At 37.4% G+C, this 21076-nt stretch overlaps 1 protein-coding gene across 1 annotated transcript; it reads right to left on the bottom strand.

The window, feature by feature from the left end:
• Positions 1–437: 437 nt before the first annotated feature.
• Positions 438–20745, bottom strand: CDC45 (cell division cycle 45). The gene is made up of 19 exons (XM_074972363.1): positions 20594–20745; positions 17334–17393; positions 16875–16967; positions 16124–16261; positions 15260–15403; positions 14241–14296; positions 13557–13605; positions 12465–12526; positions 11792–11842; positions 10862–10981; positions 10244–10375; positions 9731–9829; positions 9062–9223; positions 8724–8862; positions 8187–8270; positions 6545–6663; positions 4710–4786; positions 3774–3840; positions 438–1790 (listed from the first exon to the last, which is right to left on the bottom strand). Exons 1-18 carry the CDS (start codon positions 20642–20644, stop codon positions 3776–3778), a joined length of 1701 nt encoding a protein of 566 aa, XP_074828464.1. The 5' UTR covers positions 20645–20745; the 3' UTR covers positions 438–1790; positions 3774–3775.
• Between the last annotated feature and the right edge of the window lie 331 nt (positions 20746–21076).

Genomic DNA, 21076 nt, shown 5'->3' with positions numbered 1-21076 from the left:
CTAATCCTGGCTCCAATACTGATTTACATAGCAACAAGTCACAACCTCTGTGTGTTTCAGTTTCCCCATGCTTCAAGTGAGGATATCTACTTCAGAGGTGCTGTGAAAATTAACTGGTTAATGAAGTGACTGTATACTGTTAAGCACTGCATTACATCACAGGCATCACCTGAAGTATGCTGGGGTGGGGTGGGGTGGGCTGTGGGGGGGGGGGGTGAGGGAAAGGGAAACACTATATTCATGGCACAGTGTAACCGATTAAATATGCAAGAGAAAAAAGGTGCATTTGATGTTATGCAGTCAAGTGCTCTATTACAATTTGGCACATGGATCATATTGACCAAACAAGACTATTGAATAAAATAACAAGAGTTATTTTATTTGAGCAGAAATATACAATAAAAAATTTTGTATTGGGTACATTTTGCACTGGCTACATTTAAAATCCCATTAGTTTAAAATTAATCTATATAAAATCTATACAACATATGGTAAAATCCAGGTAAGAAAACATTTACACAGTCAATATAATACACAAAGACAAATAAAATTACATGTGTAAGGAATCCAGGCAGACACTGCAAAAGGGGGGAAAAAAACTCACCCTTTTAAAAAATGTACAATAACCTAAACACAACACGGAAACACACAGAATACATCTAATAAAGTGGTACTTTTTGTAAAACAAGAGTTTGGAGTTTTATTCAGGACTATATCAGATGATCTGAATATATGGGACATCATGAGACACTGTTCATATCTTCACAATCCATTCGCTGCTTAGAAATTAAAGTAACAATACACTGTTGAGGACTGCAAAGGGGGGAGTTTAGTTGATTTGACAACCATTTTGTGTGACTAAGATCAAGTGCAGCATCAGTTCTATAGGAGAACTGAAACCTTCCCTATTTGAGAAATCATATCCTGCCTTGACAGGGGGATGGGTTTGATCTAACTTGTCCATATCTAAAATACTATAGTCCATGCATAATAGCACAGCCACTCCAAAAGCCATTTTACAAGTGATACTGCAGTATCAAAGTGACTAGCTAAGGACATGGTGTTGATACAGGAATTTCCACTTCAGGAGATGCTATTAACAGGAATGTTGTCAAAAAACAATCGTTCTATACTGCTTGTACAGGTTCTCTTTCAGTACTTGTGGTTGATCAGTATTTGGATTTTAAGAGACCTACAATATTAAATCCATGCCTCACAGAACAGCTATTTTTAGAAATTAAAACTATACAGAGCTACTTCTGGTGACATGTATTAGGAGTTGATTTCAGAGTGGTATATACTAGAAATTCAAAAGGGAGTTTTTCCCATGCTTGCAAATCAGGTTTCTGCAACAAGCATTTAACAATCTGGACCAATAGATTTTCCTTTGCTACTCGAAATTGCTAGGCAGAGACCAATTCCTGGATGCAAGATTTTTTCTCCCCATGAAACTAAACTCCCTCTATATACATTTTATTCAGATGAATACTTCCTTAGCTTTTAAAAAGGCACTTAGGAAAAAAGGTCAGTTGAACAACAGTAGTTCTGTAGAATGTGAATTTTTAGAAAAGCCTAAACTTATTATCTGTATCAACACAGAAAGGCATAGGAGAGTTCCAGATTGTCAAATGCTTGGTCATAGAAATGCAGTTTACAGGTAGTCTTTCTGCTCCTACTCATGTGACGATCTGGACCAGTGGGGTCCAACTAGTTCCTAGATCAAGAGGCTAGGGTCTTTACAAAGAGAGTGCTCAGCAACCACGTGCCAAGGGTGACATTCTTCTGTCTGCCTATGAGAGAAAGAAGATTTAAGTCCAAGCCTGTTGCAGTAGGTAGTGAAGGACAGCAAGATGGAGCATCACAATTGCAACACCATGAATGAAGACAACATTTGGGACTTCAGTGATATTTTTTGCCTGTCTGCAAAGTGCAGCAGGGCAGGAAAAGCAGTCTGGGAGGCCCGCAATTGGTCACTCTGCCTTACAGGTCCCCAACAGCAGCTGGTAACCTGCTGGTCCAAAGTTTTGAACAAGTAGGAAATTATTAGTGCTTCTGGTACTTGTTGAAGGAAACTCAGGCTGACAGATGTGTGAATAAAACCCAGAAGTCCTTCCTGACAATGAATGACCCTTCCTGTCACTAACACCTTGGACAAATCTATAAAATGGGGATAATACTTGGTTACCTCACAGTTGTGTAATAAGGATCAATTCTTGGTGTTAAAGTTTTCCAAGGTCCTTTTTAAACACTTCTAGAGATCCAACTAACCACGTACTTCCAAATGCGTATTCCAAAACCACTTAGCACACCTAATAAAATTTCTCTCAAGAAGGTTAGGCTCACACCAGTACAAAGGTACACAAAAAAAACTCTTATAAAGGGGGTTCAGAATACTGAGGAATTGTGGCTGTTCAAAAAGTAGAGGTGGCAACAATTCACTTTTAAATTTGGCCTGCCTCGAAAGAATTCAACAACTGATTTTCAACTGTTTTGTGGCTAACACTGTTGCACTGTCCAGTAGAGGCCAATATGGACGGGGAGAAAGCATTACCAAAAAAAGATTACAAGGGAGAGCAAGGGTTTAGGTTTGCCCCAGCCATACCAGCTGTCACAACGTTACCCAGAACGGTTAAAGGTAAGCTCCTGAAAGCTAGATTCAGGAGACAGAAAATGTAACAGTGTAGGCCAGGCCTTAACTGAAAACTAAAATAGACATTATCTGTCTAAACTGAAACAAAAACAACAATGGAATGAAATACAGATTGCTAGTGCAGAGAGAGCTACAGGGCAGACTTCTTAGGTGATTATTTAAAACATATGAAATGAGTATGTTGTTTATTTACAAATATCCTATCTTATTTTGGTATATTAAAAAGACTGCTAGAGAACAGCTTCATAATGACCCCCTGTGAAGTATTAAATTGTCCCAACTTTGTTCTAGACAACCACCTAAATATCATGGATACAGGCCACAATAAATGCAAACTTTGTTTAAATAATAAATAAGGTTACACAAACTTTCAAAGCCAGGAAATTCACTGCTAGGGCCAAGATTCTGTCTTGAACTCAAAGCTGCTGTGATGATTAAAGAGAATTTTTAAAAAGTATGAGTCAAGGACAGAGTATTAACCTTCATTTTGAATATCCTGGCTTCTGTCAGTGTTTCAAAACTTAAACAGTCTGTTCACTTTCTTAGTTTAAAACAAAAAAAAATCCACAAAATAAACTAATGAAAGATAAAATGCTATTTAACAGATGGGAAGAGCTTGAGTTAGTCTTTTGGGGAAATATTGCTACTATGTACAAAATAAACACACATACAGCTTGTGTGTTCCTTCTGGATTAAAACAGATTTGTTAATGTTTTCAGAAGGCATGTTATTTATCTGACAGAGCAACCTATTGTGTGTGTTTTAAGGCACTTCACATACATGCGTAAAAGCAGTTAGACTATAGTAAGTACAAAATAACTTTTAAAAACAACAGGTCTAAACTAAAATCATCCATTCATTTGGGACTTGTACAATTTAAAAACACAACTAAATAAATTTTAAGAAGTACTATTTCTGACCCCTACATTCCATGGCAAGTTTCAATTTATAGTATCTTTTTAAGGGTAGATAGACCCCAGACTCGAAAGGAAAATAAGTTGGCTTTGTTTGAAATTGTATCTTATCTACAATTTATACTTTCACTAAAATTTGCTGCATCATCTGAGAACATCCTACCAATAAACCATGTTCAAGAATTAATTCTCCTTTCACACACACTTACCATTAGGACAAGAGAGAAATAAGTGCATCCAGAAATTTGCTCCGATCTTCCATTTTCAGTTCAATTACTAAAATAATGAAAGATTTATTAGTATAGGAGACAACTGCAGACATACCAAGTCTCAGACTGGGATTATGTACTAGTATTTTTGATCAAATTATTTCTCTAGGTTTTTTGAAGTCTGGGTAATATAGTAGTACGTAGGTTTACTGTGCTGTTAAAAGGGAGATCTGAGCAAATTCAGAATTCCAGATTTTCACCCTTTAAATATGGTCTCCATTTTTAATTCAGTGGGCTTAATAGATTCTAGGTTTACATTAGATGTTGCAGAGCAAATACCCACATCATAATTTTCAGAGTTTAAATTTTGCCTTCTTTGCAAAGACACAGACAAACCCTTCCAGAATACTTCTCCTTTTTCTGTTAGATAAAAAAAGGAGGTGTGAAGTCTTTTTGTGCTGATGTCCCTTTCAAATGGCTGTACCCAACGTATTTCAAAACAAATGTTAATGCAGATAAGCCTACATCATAACTAGCACATAACTATACCTGTTTATGGTTACATTTGAGAGCTCCAAGCCATTTCAGGTAAAAATTGTCATTCCAGGCAAAATATATTTCAACTTTTTCAATAATAATGAAGAGCTTTGCTCGCTTACAGCTAGCAGTTTTTATACTTTCAGCGTACCAAGACGCCAACTGAAGAAGTGCCCCACTACTAAAATCTGAATTGTGTTATTTTACAGACTGCTTGTGAAGCACACCAGATAGATGCTCATCATTTATGTATATATTAAAATTACAAGAACTGCCTGTTTGTAGAATGGCAGAAATCATTTAGGGAGTCTCCTGTCTAAAACAATAGAAACACTGACCCCTAAAGGATTTGCCTGTCAAGTGCAACATGTGGCTATGGAAAGATAAAAAGTTACTTACTAGACATGTCAAAGTGGTTATGTAAAGTCCTAGAATTGGTGCTTTCTGCAGCTTTTTCAAATGCTCTCCCAAAAAAGCTTTTTAAAAAAAAAAAACAACCCACATATTAGGAATATCACCTCATTAAATTAGCAGCACACTTATTCAATTTTTCTAACACTCCAAATGTTATAGAGATGACAAAATATCCTTCCCTTTCCACCCTATTCTTCCTGGACCACGCATATGATATCCTACAAGCATGCAGTCACAACAGTCCAGAGTGCATGGGCTCCAATTAGTCACTGTGGCCAAACACCCACTTTGTCTCCCAGGAAGCGGATTAAAAATTTAAATTAGGGGAAAACCTCTAAAGTAGTCAAGATTAAAACTCCTTCCATATGAATATAACAAATCCTCCCATGCAAACACTGAGCTTTAGCAGGATTTAATTCTATTGCCTGTGACAGCAATTTTTAAAAAAGGATCCGCAAATAGCCCTGTGACTGAGCATGATTTACAAGCACACTGAAAAAAAGTCAGGACCTACACAAAAAGTATAGTCACAAAAAATGACCACTATTTTTATTTTTTAGCAGTGTGACAAATATTAATAAGAACATAACGGCCATACTGGGTCAGACTAAAGCTCCTTCTAGTCCAGTTATCCTGTCTTCCAACAGTGGCCAATGCCAGCTGCTTCTGAGGGAATGAACAGAAGAGGTAATCATCAAGTGATCTATCCCCTGTTGCCCATTCCTGGCTTCTGGCAGAGGTTAAAGACACCATTCCTGCCCATCCTGGCTAACAGCCATTGATGGACCTATCCTGCATGAATTTATCTAGTTCTTTTTTGAACCTGTTAGTGTCTTGGCCTTCACAACATCCTCTGGCAGAGTTCCACAGGTTAACTGTGCGTTGTGTCAAGAAATACCATTTGTTTGTTTTAAACCTGCTGCCTATTAATTTCATTTTGCAATCCCTAGCTCTTGTGTTATGAGAAGGAGTAAACACTTATTTACTTTCTCCACACCAGTCATGATTTTATAGACCTCTGTCATATCCCTCCTTAGTCGTCTCTTTTCCAAGCTGAAAAGTCCCAGTCTTATTAATCTCTCCTTATATGGAAGCTGTTCCATACCCCTAATCATTTTTGTTGCCCTTTTCTGTACCTTTTCCAATGCCACTATATCTTTTTTGAGATGGGGCGACCACATCTGCATGCAGTATTCAAGATGTGGGCATACCATGGATTTATATAGAGGCAATATGATATTTTCTGTCTTATTATCTATCCCTTTCTTAATGATTCCCAGCATTCTGTTAGCTTTTTTGATTGCCACTGCACATTGAGTGAATGTTTTCAGAGAACTAGCCACGACTCCAAGATCTCTGTCTTGAGTGGTAACAGCTAATTTAGACCTCACCATTTTATATGGATAGTTGGGATTATTACATTTAAACATTACTGAAAAGATATTTATTGTTCAAAGGTAAATGAACAAACCAATCAGAAAAAAAAAGAGGAGGAGGAATTGGGGAAATGTGTGCCTATATTTCATATCCATAGCAAGAGACAAGGTGGGTGAGGGATATCTTTTATTGGACCAACTTCTGTCGGTGAGAGAGACAAGCTTTTGAGCTATAGACAGCTCTTCCTCAGGTCTGTGAAAGGCACTTCACTGTCACAGCTAAATACCCATAGCAAAATACTTAAAACGCATACTATTGATCATTAAAACATTGGGATCAAAAAATTTGGCGTCAAAAATATATCTTAGATAAGCTTAGCCTCTTTCCTGATATAAACCTATTGATGTCATTTAGAAAGGATACTAAACAAAAAACACCCTCACTTCTTTTTGTCGGAGCTTTCTGTCTCTGGAGGAATTCCCACCATGCTCACTGTACCCTGTTCAATATCCATCGGCGCTGCTACTATCAGTGGCAGCAGCTTACAGCGCTTGTTTTTTGTCTGGAAGACAGAAAGTCCCTCAGTTAGACAAAGAGCTCAAAGATGATACAATCAAGCTTCAGTTCTGCATGCCAAGTATTACTAAAGATGTTGACTTAAAATGTCAACTCTAGTCCAGACAAACAGAGTGGTTTCTTTATTTGATCTCCAAGTCACAAGTCTAGTGACTTTAAGCATAGTAGTAAGTGACCTAAAGAAAATTCAACCCTCTTTCAATCCTACATTCAATTTTAACATGGATCAGATATGAAGCTATGGACATCCTTTCCAGTAAGGAAGAATGATGCCTTTTTTCATTAGCGCATGCATTGTCACCTTGGTATGCAATATGTGTGCTGTGCATAAGTGAAAAATTTTGCACAATTTTCTAATAATACAAGAGAAACTAAGCTTGAAAAGTAAGTTCGACTCCACTAAATACATTCCCTTCCTCATTAGTGTAGTATTCCTTCACCCTTCCACAGGTCTGTAGTAGTAGAGAGCTCCTGGGAAAGTTATCTGATCTGTATTTATCAAAGATAAAACTGCCGCTTTTATCAGGTTAGCACTTTGATAACCTTCCCATCTTTAAATAAGCTCTTCAAAGTCAGGGAGTGATTTAAGGATTTTGCCTATTTTGTAGGAATGTCTATTCCAGTAAGTTAAGTGTTCAGCATGGCATAAATGCCTAGACATAATTCTTTTGCAGCTAACTTTGAGATTGCCATCCTGTCGCACTGATAACTCTGGGCATAATAGTCACCTTGGTTGACAGCTAGGGACCTAAAGAAATTAGGAAGACAACCCCTTAGGAAAAGAGCTTTGTATTAAAGCTCCAGTCCTGCAACTAGCTCCATAGAGGTGTCAGCCCACATGGAACTCATGGGAGGGTAGGGACCTTAGTCTAATTTTCAGAAGAGAAGTAACATATGAACATAGTGAAGATTGCTCACGATAATGTTATTTTTACAGTAGAAGAATGTTCACTGACTGGGTGATATGTTAGTCTAATACTAAGCCCTGTGTTTTAGCTGAATTGAGTACTACTTTTATATAGTTTAAAAGATGACCATTTTAGTAAATACTGCTTAAAATTCAATTTGGTTTGTTGGGAATAGAGGTTTACTGTTTTAAATATATATTTACAGAAATAAATTAAAATGTTCCAGGTGTTTAGATAACTTAACAAATCCTGCATTTTCTATTGTATTCAGTGTTACAAACTTAAGCTAATTTCTCTGCCACAGTAAGTTTGTTAAAAAAGGTATAACAATTTTAAATTGAATTACTATGATCTCCCTCTGTTGTTGGATGTCAGCATCTCAAATGGAAGCTCTCTCCAGTGTTAAGCAGCTCTGCAAACTGGAATCTTCCACACTGCATCATTTGTACATTGGTGCCATACTACCTAACCGTTCATTTAGCTGAAAAAGTAACTTGTATATACTTTATCCAGTGATCCATTTCTCAAATAATCCACCGAAGAATTATAACTATGTATTCAAAGCAACAGTTAGCCAGTTGTAAGCCTTTGATTTACTTACAGAGCAAACAAAAGACTTGAGTAAATATTTACTGAGCAGGCACAGAGATACTGGTTTGGAGAACAGTTTCACATCTGGAGTGCCCTGGGAAAAGAAAAGTTAACTCAGTTATACCTAAAGAGGAGGTAGTAACATCCTTAGGTCATTTTTAGGGTGAACGGCAGTTTAAAACAAAAAAAAACAAACCAAACCAAAAAAACATTAATAAAAAATTGTTTCTACTTAAAAAGTGCTCTTCATTTGCATATAAAAAACCCTAAGGAACCTGCCTTAATTTTTACAAGGCAAAACTCCAGAAGGATTGATCGCCTTGCTGACTTGAATATCAAATCTAGTACCATGACAAGACTGATTCTTAAAATGGGGAAAATCAGGGGGAGAAAGGGTGTCAATATAGGCTGATTTGAAATCAGTGCAATACAGAAAGCTAAGCTCTTCCAGGCTTTCTGATCAAGCTTTCATATCTACTTGACATACCAATGATGACAGTTACAGTTTAGGAAGTCAAATGAGGAGGACCAAGTACATAATTCTGACCTCCATTAGATAGCAATAGAGAAAAGGCCCCTGAGAGATTACGAGATTGGTGCAAATACAGCTGGCTACAGTCTGCTGAATGGCACGTAGTTGTTTTTTGGCAAGTTCCAGCCCTTGATGCAGTTTGTCCAGGTTACTCCTATAATGGAACAAGGAGAAGAGAAATACTTTCACATAAAAAGAAAATTCTTGTTAAATGGAGTTATTTCTAAATACTAATCATAAGGATATTTGCTTTGAATCTTCTGAGAGAAGCATTTTCATCAACTTAATCATTAGTTATGAAAACCATGTTAAGAAAACAAATTGTGAGAGGGGAGAGAGCACATGCACAATACCTGGAAAGACTGTCCAAAGCCTTGATAAAATTATCAGTTCCAGGTTCATCTTTCTCTATATTCTCCATCAGAGAAGCTGTTGCATAGACTATGTCACTTGCTAAGAACTTGTTCTTAAAACCAAAGTGAATGCTGAAGGTCTGTACTCTTAAGTTTTTCATTCTGTAAATGTGGACCAAATCAATGGAGAGAAGTTATGACACACTTCTTATAATCTATATGATACTATTAACATTTATTGCCACCCATTAAGAAGTTTGGAATTAGAAGCACAAGGGTAAATCTCACATTAACTTTTCTGACTAGTCTTATTCCTATCTAGCATTACTGTTATGTCTTTTTAAACAAGTTGTGACATCCTCTTTAACTGCTAGTAAATTACTAAACTGCATGTTAATAGTTAGAGCACAGCACTAGGAGTCAGAAGTTCTGGGTTTATGCCTGATGTGGCAGCATCAGGAAGTCTCTCAAAGCCCAATTCTGAGAGATGCTGAGCTTCTATAATTGGTCAAATGAAGTAAGGTCAGATCCTCAGCTTCTCTGCCTCAGTTTACCAGTCTGTACAATCAGTATGATAATCTAATATATATGGGTGTTGTGAAGCTTTGTAATATTTCTAATACACTATAGTAGTTAACAGAAATTTAATTAACAGAAATAGGATTTTACCCAAACTTGCTGGCAGATTCTTCAATCATTTCCTGCAGGTTCTCCTTTAAGGAAATGTCCATGGAATTAAACTTTTGTTTCACCTGCTTCAAGGGCAAACTACAAAATGGGAACAGGTCATTTTTTAAACATGCAGTTAAACATGTCTTCATCTAATGGAAAGGAGATTGCCCTATAAGTGAATGCATTCAACAGGTTAATTCTAATTTACAGCTTCATATTCATCTACCTGAAACACTGATGAGCAGATGTGCAAGAGTCACTTCATATATCTACTGTCCAATAAAAGCACATATCTTAAAACTAATGAGTACAGTAGTGTCAGCAGAGCAGAAGTAATGCAGTGGAAGGGCAATCTACTATGTGCCCATAACAATATTTCCATATTTAATATAAGTGCCCACCTCAAAATTCTAATCTTTACTATGTTATATCCTGAATATTTTTCATATGCTTCCTTATTGAAAAGTACAATGTAGTGTCTCCTTTTCCCGACAAATCTTTATAACTCACCCCATGTCAGCAAAAAACTCCTGAAGCCTCTTCTGTCCTTGTACAGACCAAAGTTTCAGACTGGCAGAAGTATAACAAGTGTTACAGAGACTTTCAAATAGGGACCAATGTTGATAAAGAGCCAGGCGCAGACTGAGGACATTAACAGGAATTAGGGAAAAATAGTAATTTAGAGCATGTATATTTACATTTACAAATTAGTAATGAACTTAACAATTGTTTATTACTATTCCTTCCCCACCCTCACCACACGTACTATTTAAACCTACATTAACTACACCTCACTGGAATAAAGATTTCCAGATGTGCATAAGAGCATTATCACAGTGAAGACTAACTGATGTAGCTGTCATTTTCCCCCCTTCTATTTTTCCTGGGTTTGCATGTGTACTCCAGTTCCGTAGTTCTGGAAGGTTAGATTGTGTTGCTGGAGTTATGCTCAAATATTGGAACAGAGATTCACCTGCAGTAAGTCATTCAAATATCTGTTTCTTCCAATTCAATTCCTAGCTCATAGGGAACCTTATAAACTTCCTTTTCCTAGATTAGGTCTTCAGTCTGTCAAATCAGGGTTGTTTTTTTAACCCCTTAATATTTATAGATCAGACATAAGGATACTCATACTCAAATGCTATTCTCATGCAATCAATAGAAAGGGAGTTCTCGTCATCTTCGTTGCGGTGGTTATGCCGGGACACATGACGCTGTAAAGTTCCAATATCAGTCACATACTTCATTCTTTAAAAGAAAAAAAAATTGTAATTTCTCTTTCCCTTGGTACTTGTATTCTTGTTGACTACAAAATTCTTTCCTAAGGCTTACACCTTTCACAAAAATGAAACCTTACTATGAAAACATATATATTTTTTTAAATTTGGCACCGCCTAGCCATCAGCTCTCCCTCCTACCCCACTTGGTAGTATACAAAGTAAATCAAAACTAATATATTCTATTGCAGTAGTAACACATACAAAAATGAAAGTAGTTACTAAATTTACCCTCAACCTCACAAGAGAGATTAATGCAGGTAGGTATAGGGAGAGCAGAATACACAAACTGGAATCTATCATACATATCAAAATTTTGTACAATGCAAGATACAGAAACTGATAGATTTATCTCCCGATAGCCACTATGTCTTAAAAAAAGGGGGAAAAAAAACGATGAATTAGAGAAAAATGTTTCAAGCTTTTAAAAAGTGAAACAAGCAACAGAATTTTTAAAAATATAGGCTATACTGAGATTTTTCCCTTAATGAAGCTACTGCAAAATAGACATCTTTACATTAGCCATAATTAAGCACTGCTTTTCTACGGAGTATTAGCAAGGATCATTTTATAAAATGAATAATCTGGAAGAAAATAAAGTCCATTAGAAATTTTTTCTGTTTGTTTTTTTCAATTAAAAATGCAATTCGTTTGAATAATACGTACACCACATTCACTCACTAACACAATAGCCTGACTCATGTATTGCTGCGTACATTAACATGCAGATTCCCTGATGCATATTAGCTATTAAATAAGAATAGATGAACAGCTTGCTTACTGTGTGATTTTATCTTGAACCCACTGGTCTGTAAGCCCAACAATAGCCCACCTAAAAAAATGGGGGTGGAGAGGGAAAAAAAGTCAGGTAGGACAAGAATCTAGTGCAATGTAGAAAGATTAAGACTGTAAATATATGAAAAACAGACATATACGACATTTAGAAGAGGACTGTGTGCAGCAGGTATACACAAAAAGAAAAGGAGTATTTGTGGCACCTTAGAGACTAACCAATTTATTTGAGCATAAGCTTTCGTGAGCTACAGCTCACTTCATCGGATGCAAGTACTCCTTTTCTTTTTGCGAATACAGACTAACACGGCTGTTACTCTGAAGCAGGTATACAAACACTTCCGAACTAAATTAATCACAGAACATGTTCACATGAGAAAGCAGCTGTATTTTTACATGACAAGATACTTTACATACATAGCCACAGAAATAATTTCATGGCCCCACATAGCAAATTTCTGAAATACAACAGCTCAGTTTGTAGTGGAGGTACGTTTCTCCAAGCCTAAGATAATATTTTTCCCCAATTAAAAAGTCACGCACGCACATTAGATATAAATACTATTGAGGATTTTTGTACATTATTGCCTCATTTTGCTATGGAATTAGCTGGTACTATAACTATAAATAATGAACGTTGAAACCACAACTGGACTACATACCACAACATGTCATTCAAGTCTTTAGACATTATCCATGCCAAGTCAAACATCACCATGGCAGACTACAAGAGAAAAGAGGACTGATGAATTGCCATAACAAATCTGACAATTAGAAAAAAAATATCAGAACACTTTTGAAAAATATCTCATACACCAGCTTAGTAGCAGAGCTTCTGCAGGACAGACAGGTTCGAATCTGAACTGGGAAGAGGGGCAAAAAGTGCCTTTCATAACTCAATTATCCTTCTATGTTTATATATAAATTGCATTTAACAACAAGATTTAAAATAATTTGATAGATAATATGCTAGTTATGAGACGAAACAGCTCAGTAATCTAAACTTTGGGTTTGAAATACCTACTTTCCTTGAAAATAGAGGAATAAATCCAAGCAAGGTCATATCAACCCTTATTTCTCTTTCTGAAAAATAAACAGTTCCATGCATGTGTGGGTATTTCAGATTAGACCTTCAAATAAAGGAGGTGGCCCTGTATGTTGTTTTTTTTTTTAAAAATGAACATTAAAGATTCCATACAATGGTAAGCTTAATATTAGGGATTTCTTTGACCTGTTGTCAGCCAAAATTTCCCATTCTTCTCTATTGTGCGGCATGCTATGCATCAGTTGGGTTGCTGGCTCCCAACCCAAAGGTGGCTACACTTCACCGCTGTACATATAATTTGTGAAGCGCTTTGGGATGCAATTTTTGTATTTTAACATTAAGATTGTTATGCAGTAAGGTGACACTCACTAGTGGTGTAAAGATGGGAACTCATGGAAACCCACTATTGGCAAGCAGTGGCACTGATGGCTGTGCCACAGAGTTTCTGGTTTACATCTATAAATGCCAAAGCGTACTTCAGAAATCCCAGAAATCAGAACTGATTAATAAAGGCATAGGTAGGAAAATATGCCATAGATACTATTTGTTACACCTTGCAGTAAATCAATGAAACATAACACAACAACAACTTAATGCAGGATAAATAAGCCAAAGAACTTTGTACAACATATTGGAGATATTCCTGTTGCAGGAGGACACTTTCTTTGTGGTAGTTTAGCATTTACGGCAAGCAGCACTTGATACTTACCGAGGTACCATGGTATTCATATTGCTCATAATCAAAGAGAATTTCTCGTCTAAAAGGCGGAAAAAAGTGTTTGGTTAAATAGCAAGATTTGCTTCAAGTTCCTTACATAAGGAAGTAAAGTAGAGTAGCACTTACATTGTTTTAAAATTAGTATATTGCAAATATGAAATCAAACTCAGAGGCTAAACCAAGCTTCTTCTTTTTTTTTTTGGTAAGAGAGTTACGCGTTAGTAACACTGAAATTTAGGAGACTGCAATGTAGCTTCTATTTTAAAAGCAATCTTATCAAATTCTATCTTCCAAATTTTTCCCTGATTAGCAACTTATACATAGGATTGCACAGGGAGCAAATCAGGGCAGGATTCTGTCATATGATAGATGAAATAAAGGGTACATACAATCAGTTAATGGCCAACCATTGCACTTAGTGGTGTGCAAGTTTACAAATTATTAAATTTTTAATAAAATAAACCTACAGCTATACTACAAAATAGCAAGATTACTTGCTAGATATGACTTACACAACTTTTACCTTCCAATTTCTGAATGAAATGTGAACTGCAGCAATATTGCAGGTCTAGCAGTAAAGAATAGACTTTTGTGGTCTCAATGTGAAGATTACTATCAAAAGGGGAGGGACAGGAGAAGAAAGGTATAAGCAACATCAAGAGTACTAACACATACCTATGTGCCTCCCACTCTCTCCTCTGTCTTCTTTTCATTGTTCTTTCCATAATATCCTGCAGACAGGTTTAAGATTCCAAAACATAAGATGGTCAAGGAAAAGAATTACTCAAAGGTAAGTGACAATCCAGTCAGTTTAGGCCCACAACTTAGGCTTTGTCAAAATAAACATTTAGTAAACCTAATAGGACAAGAAGTATTTTCAAAACATTTCCACAGAAACAAGATTAAAGAAATGACACCCTTCTATATTGTTATTTATATTATAATTTTGTAAGCTGGAAGGTTTTAAATGATATTTTGAAAACTGGCTGGCATTTGGAATTAAGGACCAGATCCTGCAAGGTGCCAAGTGCCCTCACCTTTTCACATGACCTGGCCCCATGAAGGTGCTTTAGAGATATTGTCTGATCAAGAGTCCATCACCCTGACCATAAAGGTGGTCAAAGACAGAACCCTCACTGAGCAATTAACAGTAAAGCATGTGTGTTGAGTTTTGAGGTCCTAAGGTTTAAAAAACAAACAAACAAACAAACAAAAAAACAACCCTCCCACATTAAGGGATGCGGTAGTCTGAGGTTTTGTTTTTTTAACTTTTCTTAGGGCATTGTTACAAGGGCAAAATTAAAAATAATTTATCCAATCTATGAATTTCTATATATTCAAATGTTTGGATTCTTGAGAGTTTAATATTAACTCTAAATGTCCTGTTTTTTAAACTTATATTTGTTTAACTATGAAGTTTTTGTAAAGATTTTTATCCTTAAATTATTGATATATACTCTAAACCTGAACTTCACATTAAAGTTTTTTGTCTGGAGATATGCTAGAGTATCCTTTCAACTTTTTTATTTTTTAAACTTGTGTCTAGGCCTTTTGATCTTCTAATGGAGCAATGACTTTTGTATAGGCTTCATTTGCCCTTAAAACCTAAATGGCGTGATCATATTTGCTGAACTACAACAGGATATGCATATGATTTTTTCTCCCTTTTCACAACAAAGCTTTAAGAAAAACACCTCTTCAAATCGTTTGCGCTTCCCTGAAGGCTCTGATCCATCACTTTCATTCCCAGAGTCATCTTCATCCTCCTCTTCATCTCTGAAGATATCATCATAGGCAGGAATTTCAAGGTCATCATCCTGCTTAACCAACAGCTTAATCTAACAACAACAAAGTGTATTTTGAATAAAATAGCTCATTTTAACAACTGAAATAATTGTTCAACCCACAAATGTGCATCACTTGTCCCTTTTAGCATAACAGACTAATCCAGTCACTCTTGCTTTGATCTACTCACACTAGAACATCAAAATGTTACTCTATTAGAATTAGGTGATTAATCTATTTACACAGGCTAAAACAATGGCACTGTATCCATATGACGTAAGATAAATATGTTTATTCTTCTGTATCAACACAAGGTAAGTGTAGCACTGCAAAACAAACTGGAATTATAACGATTTTCAATGTAAAAACAAATCATATCTGTTAAGGAACATCGCCAAGTAATTTTAGACTATAAACAAAATGTCAGCATTCTTCATTTAAGATGTTATCACTAGTTACTGAGATAATAAATTATACATCCTAAAAGAAGTCAACCTAACAGTAATATGTTCTCTTCAATGGTACAGAACTTACATTCATCTCTGTGAATCTCATAACAGCTACCACAGGCACCCATGGTATAACCTTTTCCTGGGGGAAAGCATATTTTCCCCCTTTTGACCATATAAACTACTACTGCAAGTTATTATTAATTTGTTTTCTGCTTTCCTGTTAGCATTGTGGAAGTTACCTATGTTGAAAGGGATAGAAGAGTGGTAGGTCACCTAGCTCAGGACAGGATATTGCGTATTCTGTTGAACAGCTTGATTTACCTGCGTCTCATTGTAAACATTCACTACATTGATAGGCCTGTGGGTGTCACAGATAAAGAAAAACGTATCTTCCTCAGGCTGCAGGATCTCCAGGAGGTCAACGTTGGCACCACAGTTTATAAGAACAAAATATTGGAACTGTGAAAGAAAAACATCATATCGTACCTATATTAGCCAATAGTTTGTTTACCACACTAACAACCCCCCCCCAAACAAATAAATAAAGCTTTGTAAACTATTCTGCCTACAAAGCATTTTCTCTTGTACCCATTTACATTAGACTCCTAATCTACAACACCTCAGAGAAAACAGAAACAAGTTTTGCATAGAAGGATAACGTGCTGGGGTTTTGGGGTGTGCAGACTGCTAAAAGAGCTAATGATCTAACTTTTCACAGTTGAAGAGGGTTTAAATTTAGTTTATATAGATCAAAAGTGAAATCAGTTTACTTGTGTTATCTCGGCCCACCTCATAAAACCACCACACTGTTTGATGCATTTGGCAGTTCTCTTTAGAAGTGATCCATATCTAAAATAGCAGAAATATTTGCTAAACCAGGATTATGGCACATTAGCAGAACAAGGCGTGGGGACTTGCCAAAGATTTGTACATCTAACTTTATCGATGTTATTTGGGTAACCACTAAAATCTCAACCTAAAACTTAGATCTGCAGCTAAGAAAAAAAGTGTGCTTAAAAATTACAACTATATAGCAGGATCATATAGAAAGCTCCCACTATGCTTTTTTTACCTGATCTTTATGTTCAAGAAACGCAGTTTCAAGTTCTTGCCACCCAGATACCGGGACTAGTGTATATTGTACGTGATCACATTGAAACAAAGCCTATAAAGAAAGCAAGGCTTTAAACAAATGAGAAAGAACAGCAGCAACTACTATAACTCTGGCTCATCCAAGTCCTCCTATTGCTCTTTAGAGGTACATTGAAAGTATCCTAAAATATATGTCTATATAGATATTTATGTATGAATTATCAAGTCTCAGTATCATGTTAGGAAAAAATATTAGTAAAAAAGTCAGGAAAATAAAAAATTACAACATTTAAAACTGAACTAATTTTATAAAAATTTCCCTTTCACTTTTCTTTCTACATATTCCTGTATAAATCTTTTAAATGCGATTTCCCCCCCCACATCACACATACACACACCCTTCCGTTGTAGTATATAATTATAATGAACGTAAACTTACTTGGAGTATTTTACAAGCACATAATGCATCTACATCTGAAGCAACAAGAAGAAGAACACGCTGAAAAAAAATTGAAGACAGTATTAATATATTAATTAGTTCATATGGCTTGCTATTGCATAGAAATGTAGACATATTAGGTCATTTTCAAAAGCATCGCTTTCCACCAGCAAAATTTAAAATCTTTCAATGCAACAAACAATACAAAAGAAATAAAGTACGGATGAGAGCATCATATTATCGTTATTTATATAAGGTACTCAATTAAACAAGTGGAGAGTAATTTTTTAAAAAGGGATCTACTGTTGATCTCCCATATCTGACAATTGTTTCACATGGTACGTTTCATATTAATGTCTCCAAAGACAGATTTCTTTCTGCTTAATCTAGCCTGTTAGCATAGCCTAGGAGAATCACACAACAGATTGCAGAGTGTAAACAAACCTGTGCACACATGTTGGTTCAAACATGTCATCTTGTCTTGTTTGATTGTACTGGGTTGCTCAGCAAAGGCTTATCTAGCAATGAGCTCTATGCAGGCAAATGCATGCACACGGCCCCTTTAAATCAGTGAGGGTCTGTCTGGACAGAGATCATGGCAGCATTGGGAATGAAATCAGGATTGTTTTTGAAGGAACACTAACAGCTTGAAGAGTCATATTATCCATGTGAAAACATTGCTCCTTCTAGTACAATTAACATTTAAGACCAGTTAGAGAAGTGAGGACATTTCCCACAACACTTAGTTTTCTTGTGTTTAGCCAGTTTTTCCAGTTTCCAAGAATAGTCACTTAAACTAGGCTCTATCAGAAACATAATGGTTTAAAAAAAATAAATTTTTTAAATTTCAAGCTGACACTGTCCCTTTAAATTTCAGAGCAACACAAAAAGGTTTAAGTAGTCCACCTCACAGTAAGGTAAAAGTTACACCACAAAGACCTTGTCTCTCCTACAAAATTGTCATATCATGAACCCATGCCCAGGATCTCTTCCTGTTAACCATTTCAGGAAACATGGTTATGTTGGCCTATGTGGCATGGTCATAATTTTTGAAAGTTCAAAACCTTTCAATCCTAGAACAGTTTTTATCCATATTTAAAGTAATGTATATATAATCCACACACAATGGTGTAAGAAACCCTAGTTTTCAGTAAGATCTTGACTAGAGTGTCAGTACTTGGGGAAATTGGTAGCCTAAATAGGGCTTGAGACAATATTCAAGATGAACATGGTTTAGTTCAAACATCATCACTGTTCTTTTCAGTGTTGGCCACAATGAACTTTTTCTTAAATTCTTCCAATGTCGGACAATCACCAGCACAGCTTCACTGGTGGGAGAATTAATGTAGGCTGCCCAGTAATGTTTTCATCTAGACGTACTCTGATCAGTTTGACAAACTGATACTAAAAACGCTGGAAGCCCATCTACACTAACCCTATCATCATGGAAGGCTGACTGCAAGATAGAGGCCAACAGAGATGGAATATAGAATTAAATGTCTGTGCAACCAATGCTACAGTGATTTTCAAAAAAGTTCTAGCAATATCATGTTTTTGCAAGAAAGATTTAACAAGAAGCTCTAAATAACTCATAAAAAAAAGGTCTCCACTGTGAAAAGGCTTCCCAGTTTCTAGTTGGAATCCTTCTGTTATCACAGACAGTAGCTTTCATATCTGATTTATTGACCCTTTGACAAAGTTCAATAAATCTGTTTCTGTATCTTTAAATCTGTATCTCAAAATGTAAAGATTAACATGTCAATGTTTTCAGCATTCACTAGTCTGAAATTATGTTAAGTATTTATCAGAAGCTGGTAATCTTATGACCATTGTAAATTAATTTTATTACAAGATTATTCTTTAAACTTTTTGCAATCCAAGCATAGCTTTCAAATAAGTAATTTCTAATCCTAATTTAATGTAACATGATATTCTGCAACAAAAAGGATAACCCTTGACAGTGCTTAATGTACATGAACTAGTTAGTGTCATTTTATAGCACTGAAGATATCTCAGGGCAATCAGACTTTGGCCATGTCTACATTACAAAATTATGTGACTCACGTTGGCATACAGCCACTGTAGTTATAAAATCACTTGTGTGTGTGCACACTTGGCTCCTTGTATCAGTGGTGCGCATCATCACCAGGAGCGCTTGTATCGATTGTATTGTATTGTCAGCGTGGGGCTCTGTGGGATGGCCATAACGGTCTATGTAAGCAACGCAGTGACACTGTATTGATCCAATTACATCAACTGCGACTCTATGCCTGACACTTAGGGAGGTGGTATTACGAAATTGGCATAGAGAAGCACTGACTTCATTGAGTGCCAGGAGCCAAATTTAAGTGAAGACATTTCCACAGCAAAGTCAATGCAAGGCAGCTTACATGGAGCTAACCCTGTAGTGTAGGCTATGTCTTCACTGAAAACAAAGATGTATTTTTACATCAAGACAGCTAACTCGATGTAAAACTCAATATAAAATCCTAGTGGACACAAGGCTTTTACCTCCATATAGCTAGTTGTGTTCAATCTTACACTCCCCACATGGGGTTTATCTCAACTACCTACACCCAGGTAACAGCTACAGCTCCTTGTCTTCACGAGATCGCGATGTCCATATCACCAACTCAAAAACATCCCAACACCTTGTTGCTGATTCTGCCACTTTTAGAGCCTCTGACTGCTCCGGGGGCACTACAAGAAACCCAGGCAACAAAGCAAAGCACACTCTGAGTTGTCATGTGCCCGGCTGGGGACTCCTACTCCACTACCCCACCGAGAGCTGCGGAGCCAGACGTTCAATGCAAACGCGACCAGCTCTGTGGAGTTCGGTGTGAAACCAGCACCGGGGGGGGGGGGGGGGGGCAGCGCGTACCACAGCGTGGCCATGAAGCTGACAGCAGGGCAATGCCCAGCTCCCTGCGTGACACAGTCCCGCCCTGTCTGGCCCGTGCGGAGCGAAGATCCATCCCCACCCCAGGGGCGCCGTGGCAAAGCGCTGTGGGGAGGAAGGCGCGGGGCTGGAGCACCAGGGAGCCGCGGGGTCCTCCACAATCTAGCCAGGCGCCCCCCTCCACCCCCTTCGCGAGCTAACCGCCCCCCAAGCGCCCCCAGGCGGGGGACAGGCTCGGCATGCCCGGCCCCGGGGCTGCTGGAGCCCGGCCCCTCATGGCCAAGGGGTTAGCAGGCCCCGCTCAAGTTTCGCGCGCCCCCCCGGTTCGGGCTTCACCCTCCCCCGCCCGGACAACGCTCACCTGGGTCACAATCACCTCGTAGAACTCCTTGCGGAAGTCGGAGAGGAACATGGCCGGGCCGCTACCGCCGCGCTACAGGGAGCTGGGAACGGTGGCAGGATGGCTGCAGCACCGGCAACTGCTCCGTTCTCCGCCACAGTCAAAGCAGGCGCCAAATCGCGTCCTTTCCCATTGGTCTCAGCTTCCTGGCCACCACCCAATAGAATTCCACTATTTTGTATCTCTGCAGTGCTGATTGGACTATCTTTCCGATCGTCTCAGCCCTCCACCAACCACATTGCGATTAGGGTGATCACCAAACCGGGCGATGGACAATCCGGTCCTCCTGGAACCGCCATTTTGTTTGTCCGTGTACAGCGCCATGTTTGATATGGGCAAGTTTCCCCATCAGCTCCCCCCCATATAAGCTATAAACAAACCACTGGATATAAAAATATAACTGTTTCAGGAGTGAATAGGCAAATAAATTATTTAAAGAAAAAA

This window comes from Natator depressus, chromosome 15 (assembly GCF_965152275.1).
Source record: "Natator depressus isolate rNatDep1 chromosome 15, rNatDep2.hap1, whole genome shotgun sequence".
NCBI lineage: Eukaryota > Metazoa > Chordata > Testudines > Cheloniidae > Natator > Natator depressus.
This window is presented reverse-complemented; position numbering and strand designations above follow the sequence as displayed.

Bases quoted from the DNA above. Each gene is read 5' to 3' on its own strand.
- CDC45 (XM_074972363.1), bottom strand. From the start codon at position 20,644: ATGTTCCTCTCCGACTTCCGCAAGGAGTTCTACGAGGTGATTGTGACC. The intron at 10,376-10,861 runs GTATCCTTATGT...TAATGTCCTCAG, and splicing joins AGAATAGCATTTGAGTATGA to TCTGCGCCTGGCTCTTTATC. The intron at 8,271-8,723 runs GTCAGAATTATG...TTCTTTTCCCAG, and splicing joins TCTATTGCTATCTAATGGAG to GGCACTCCAGATGTGAAACT.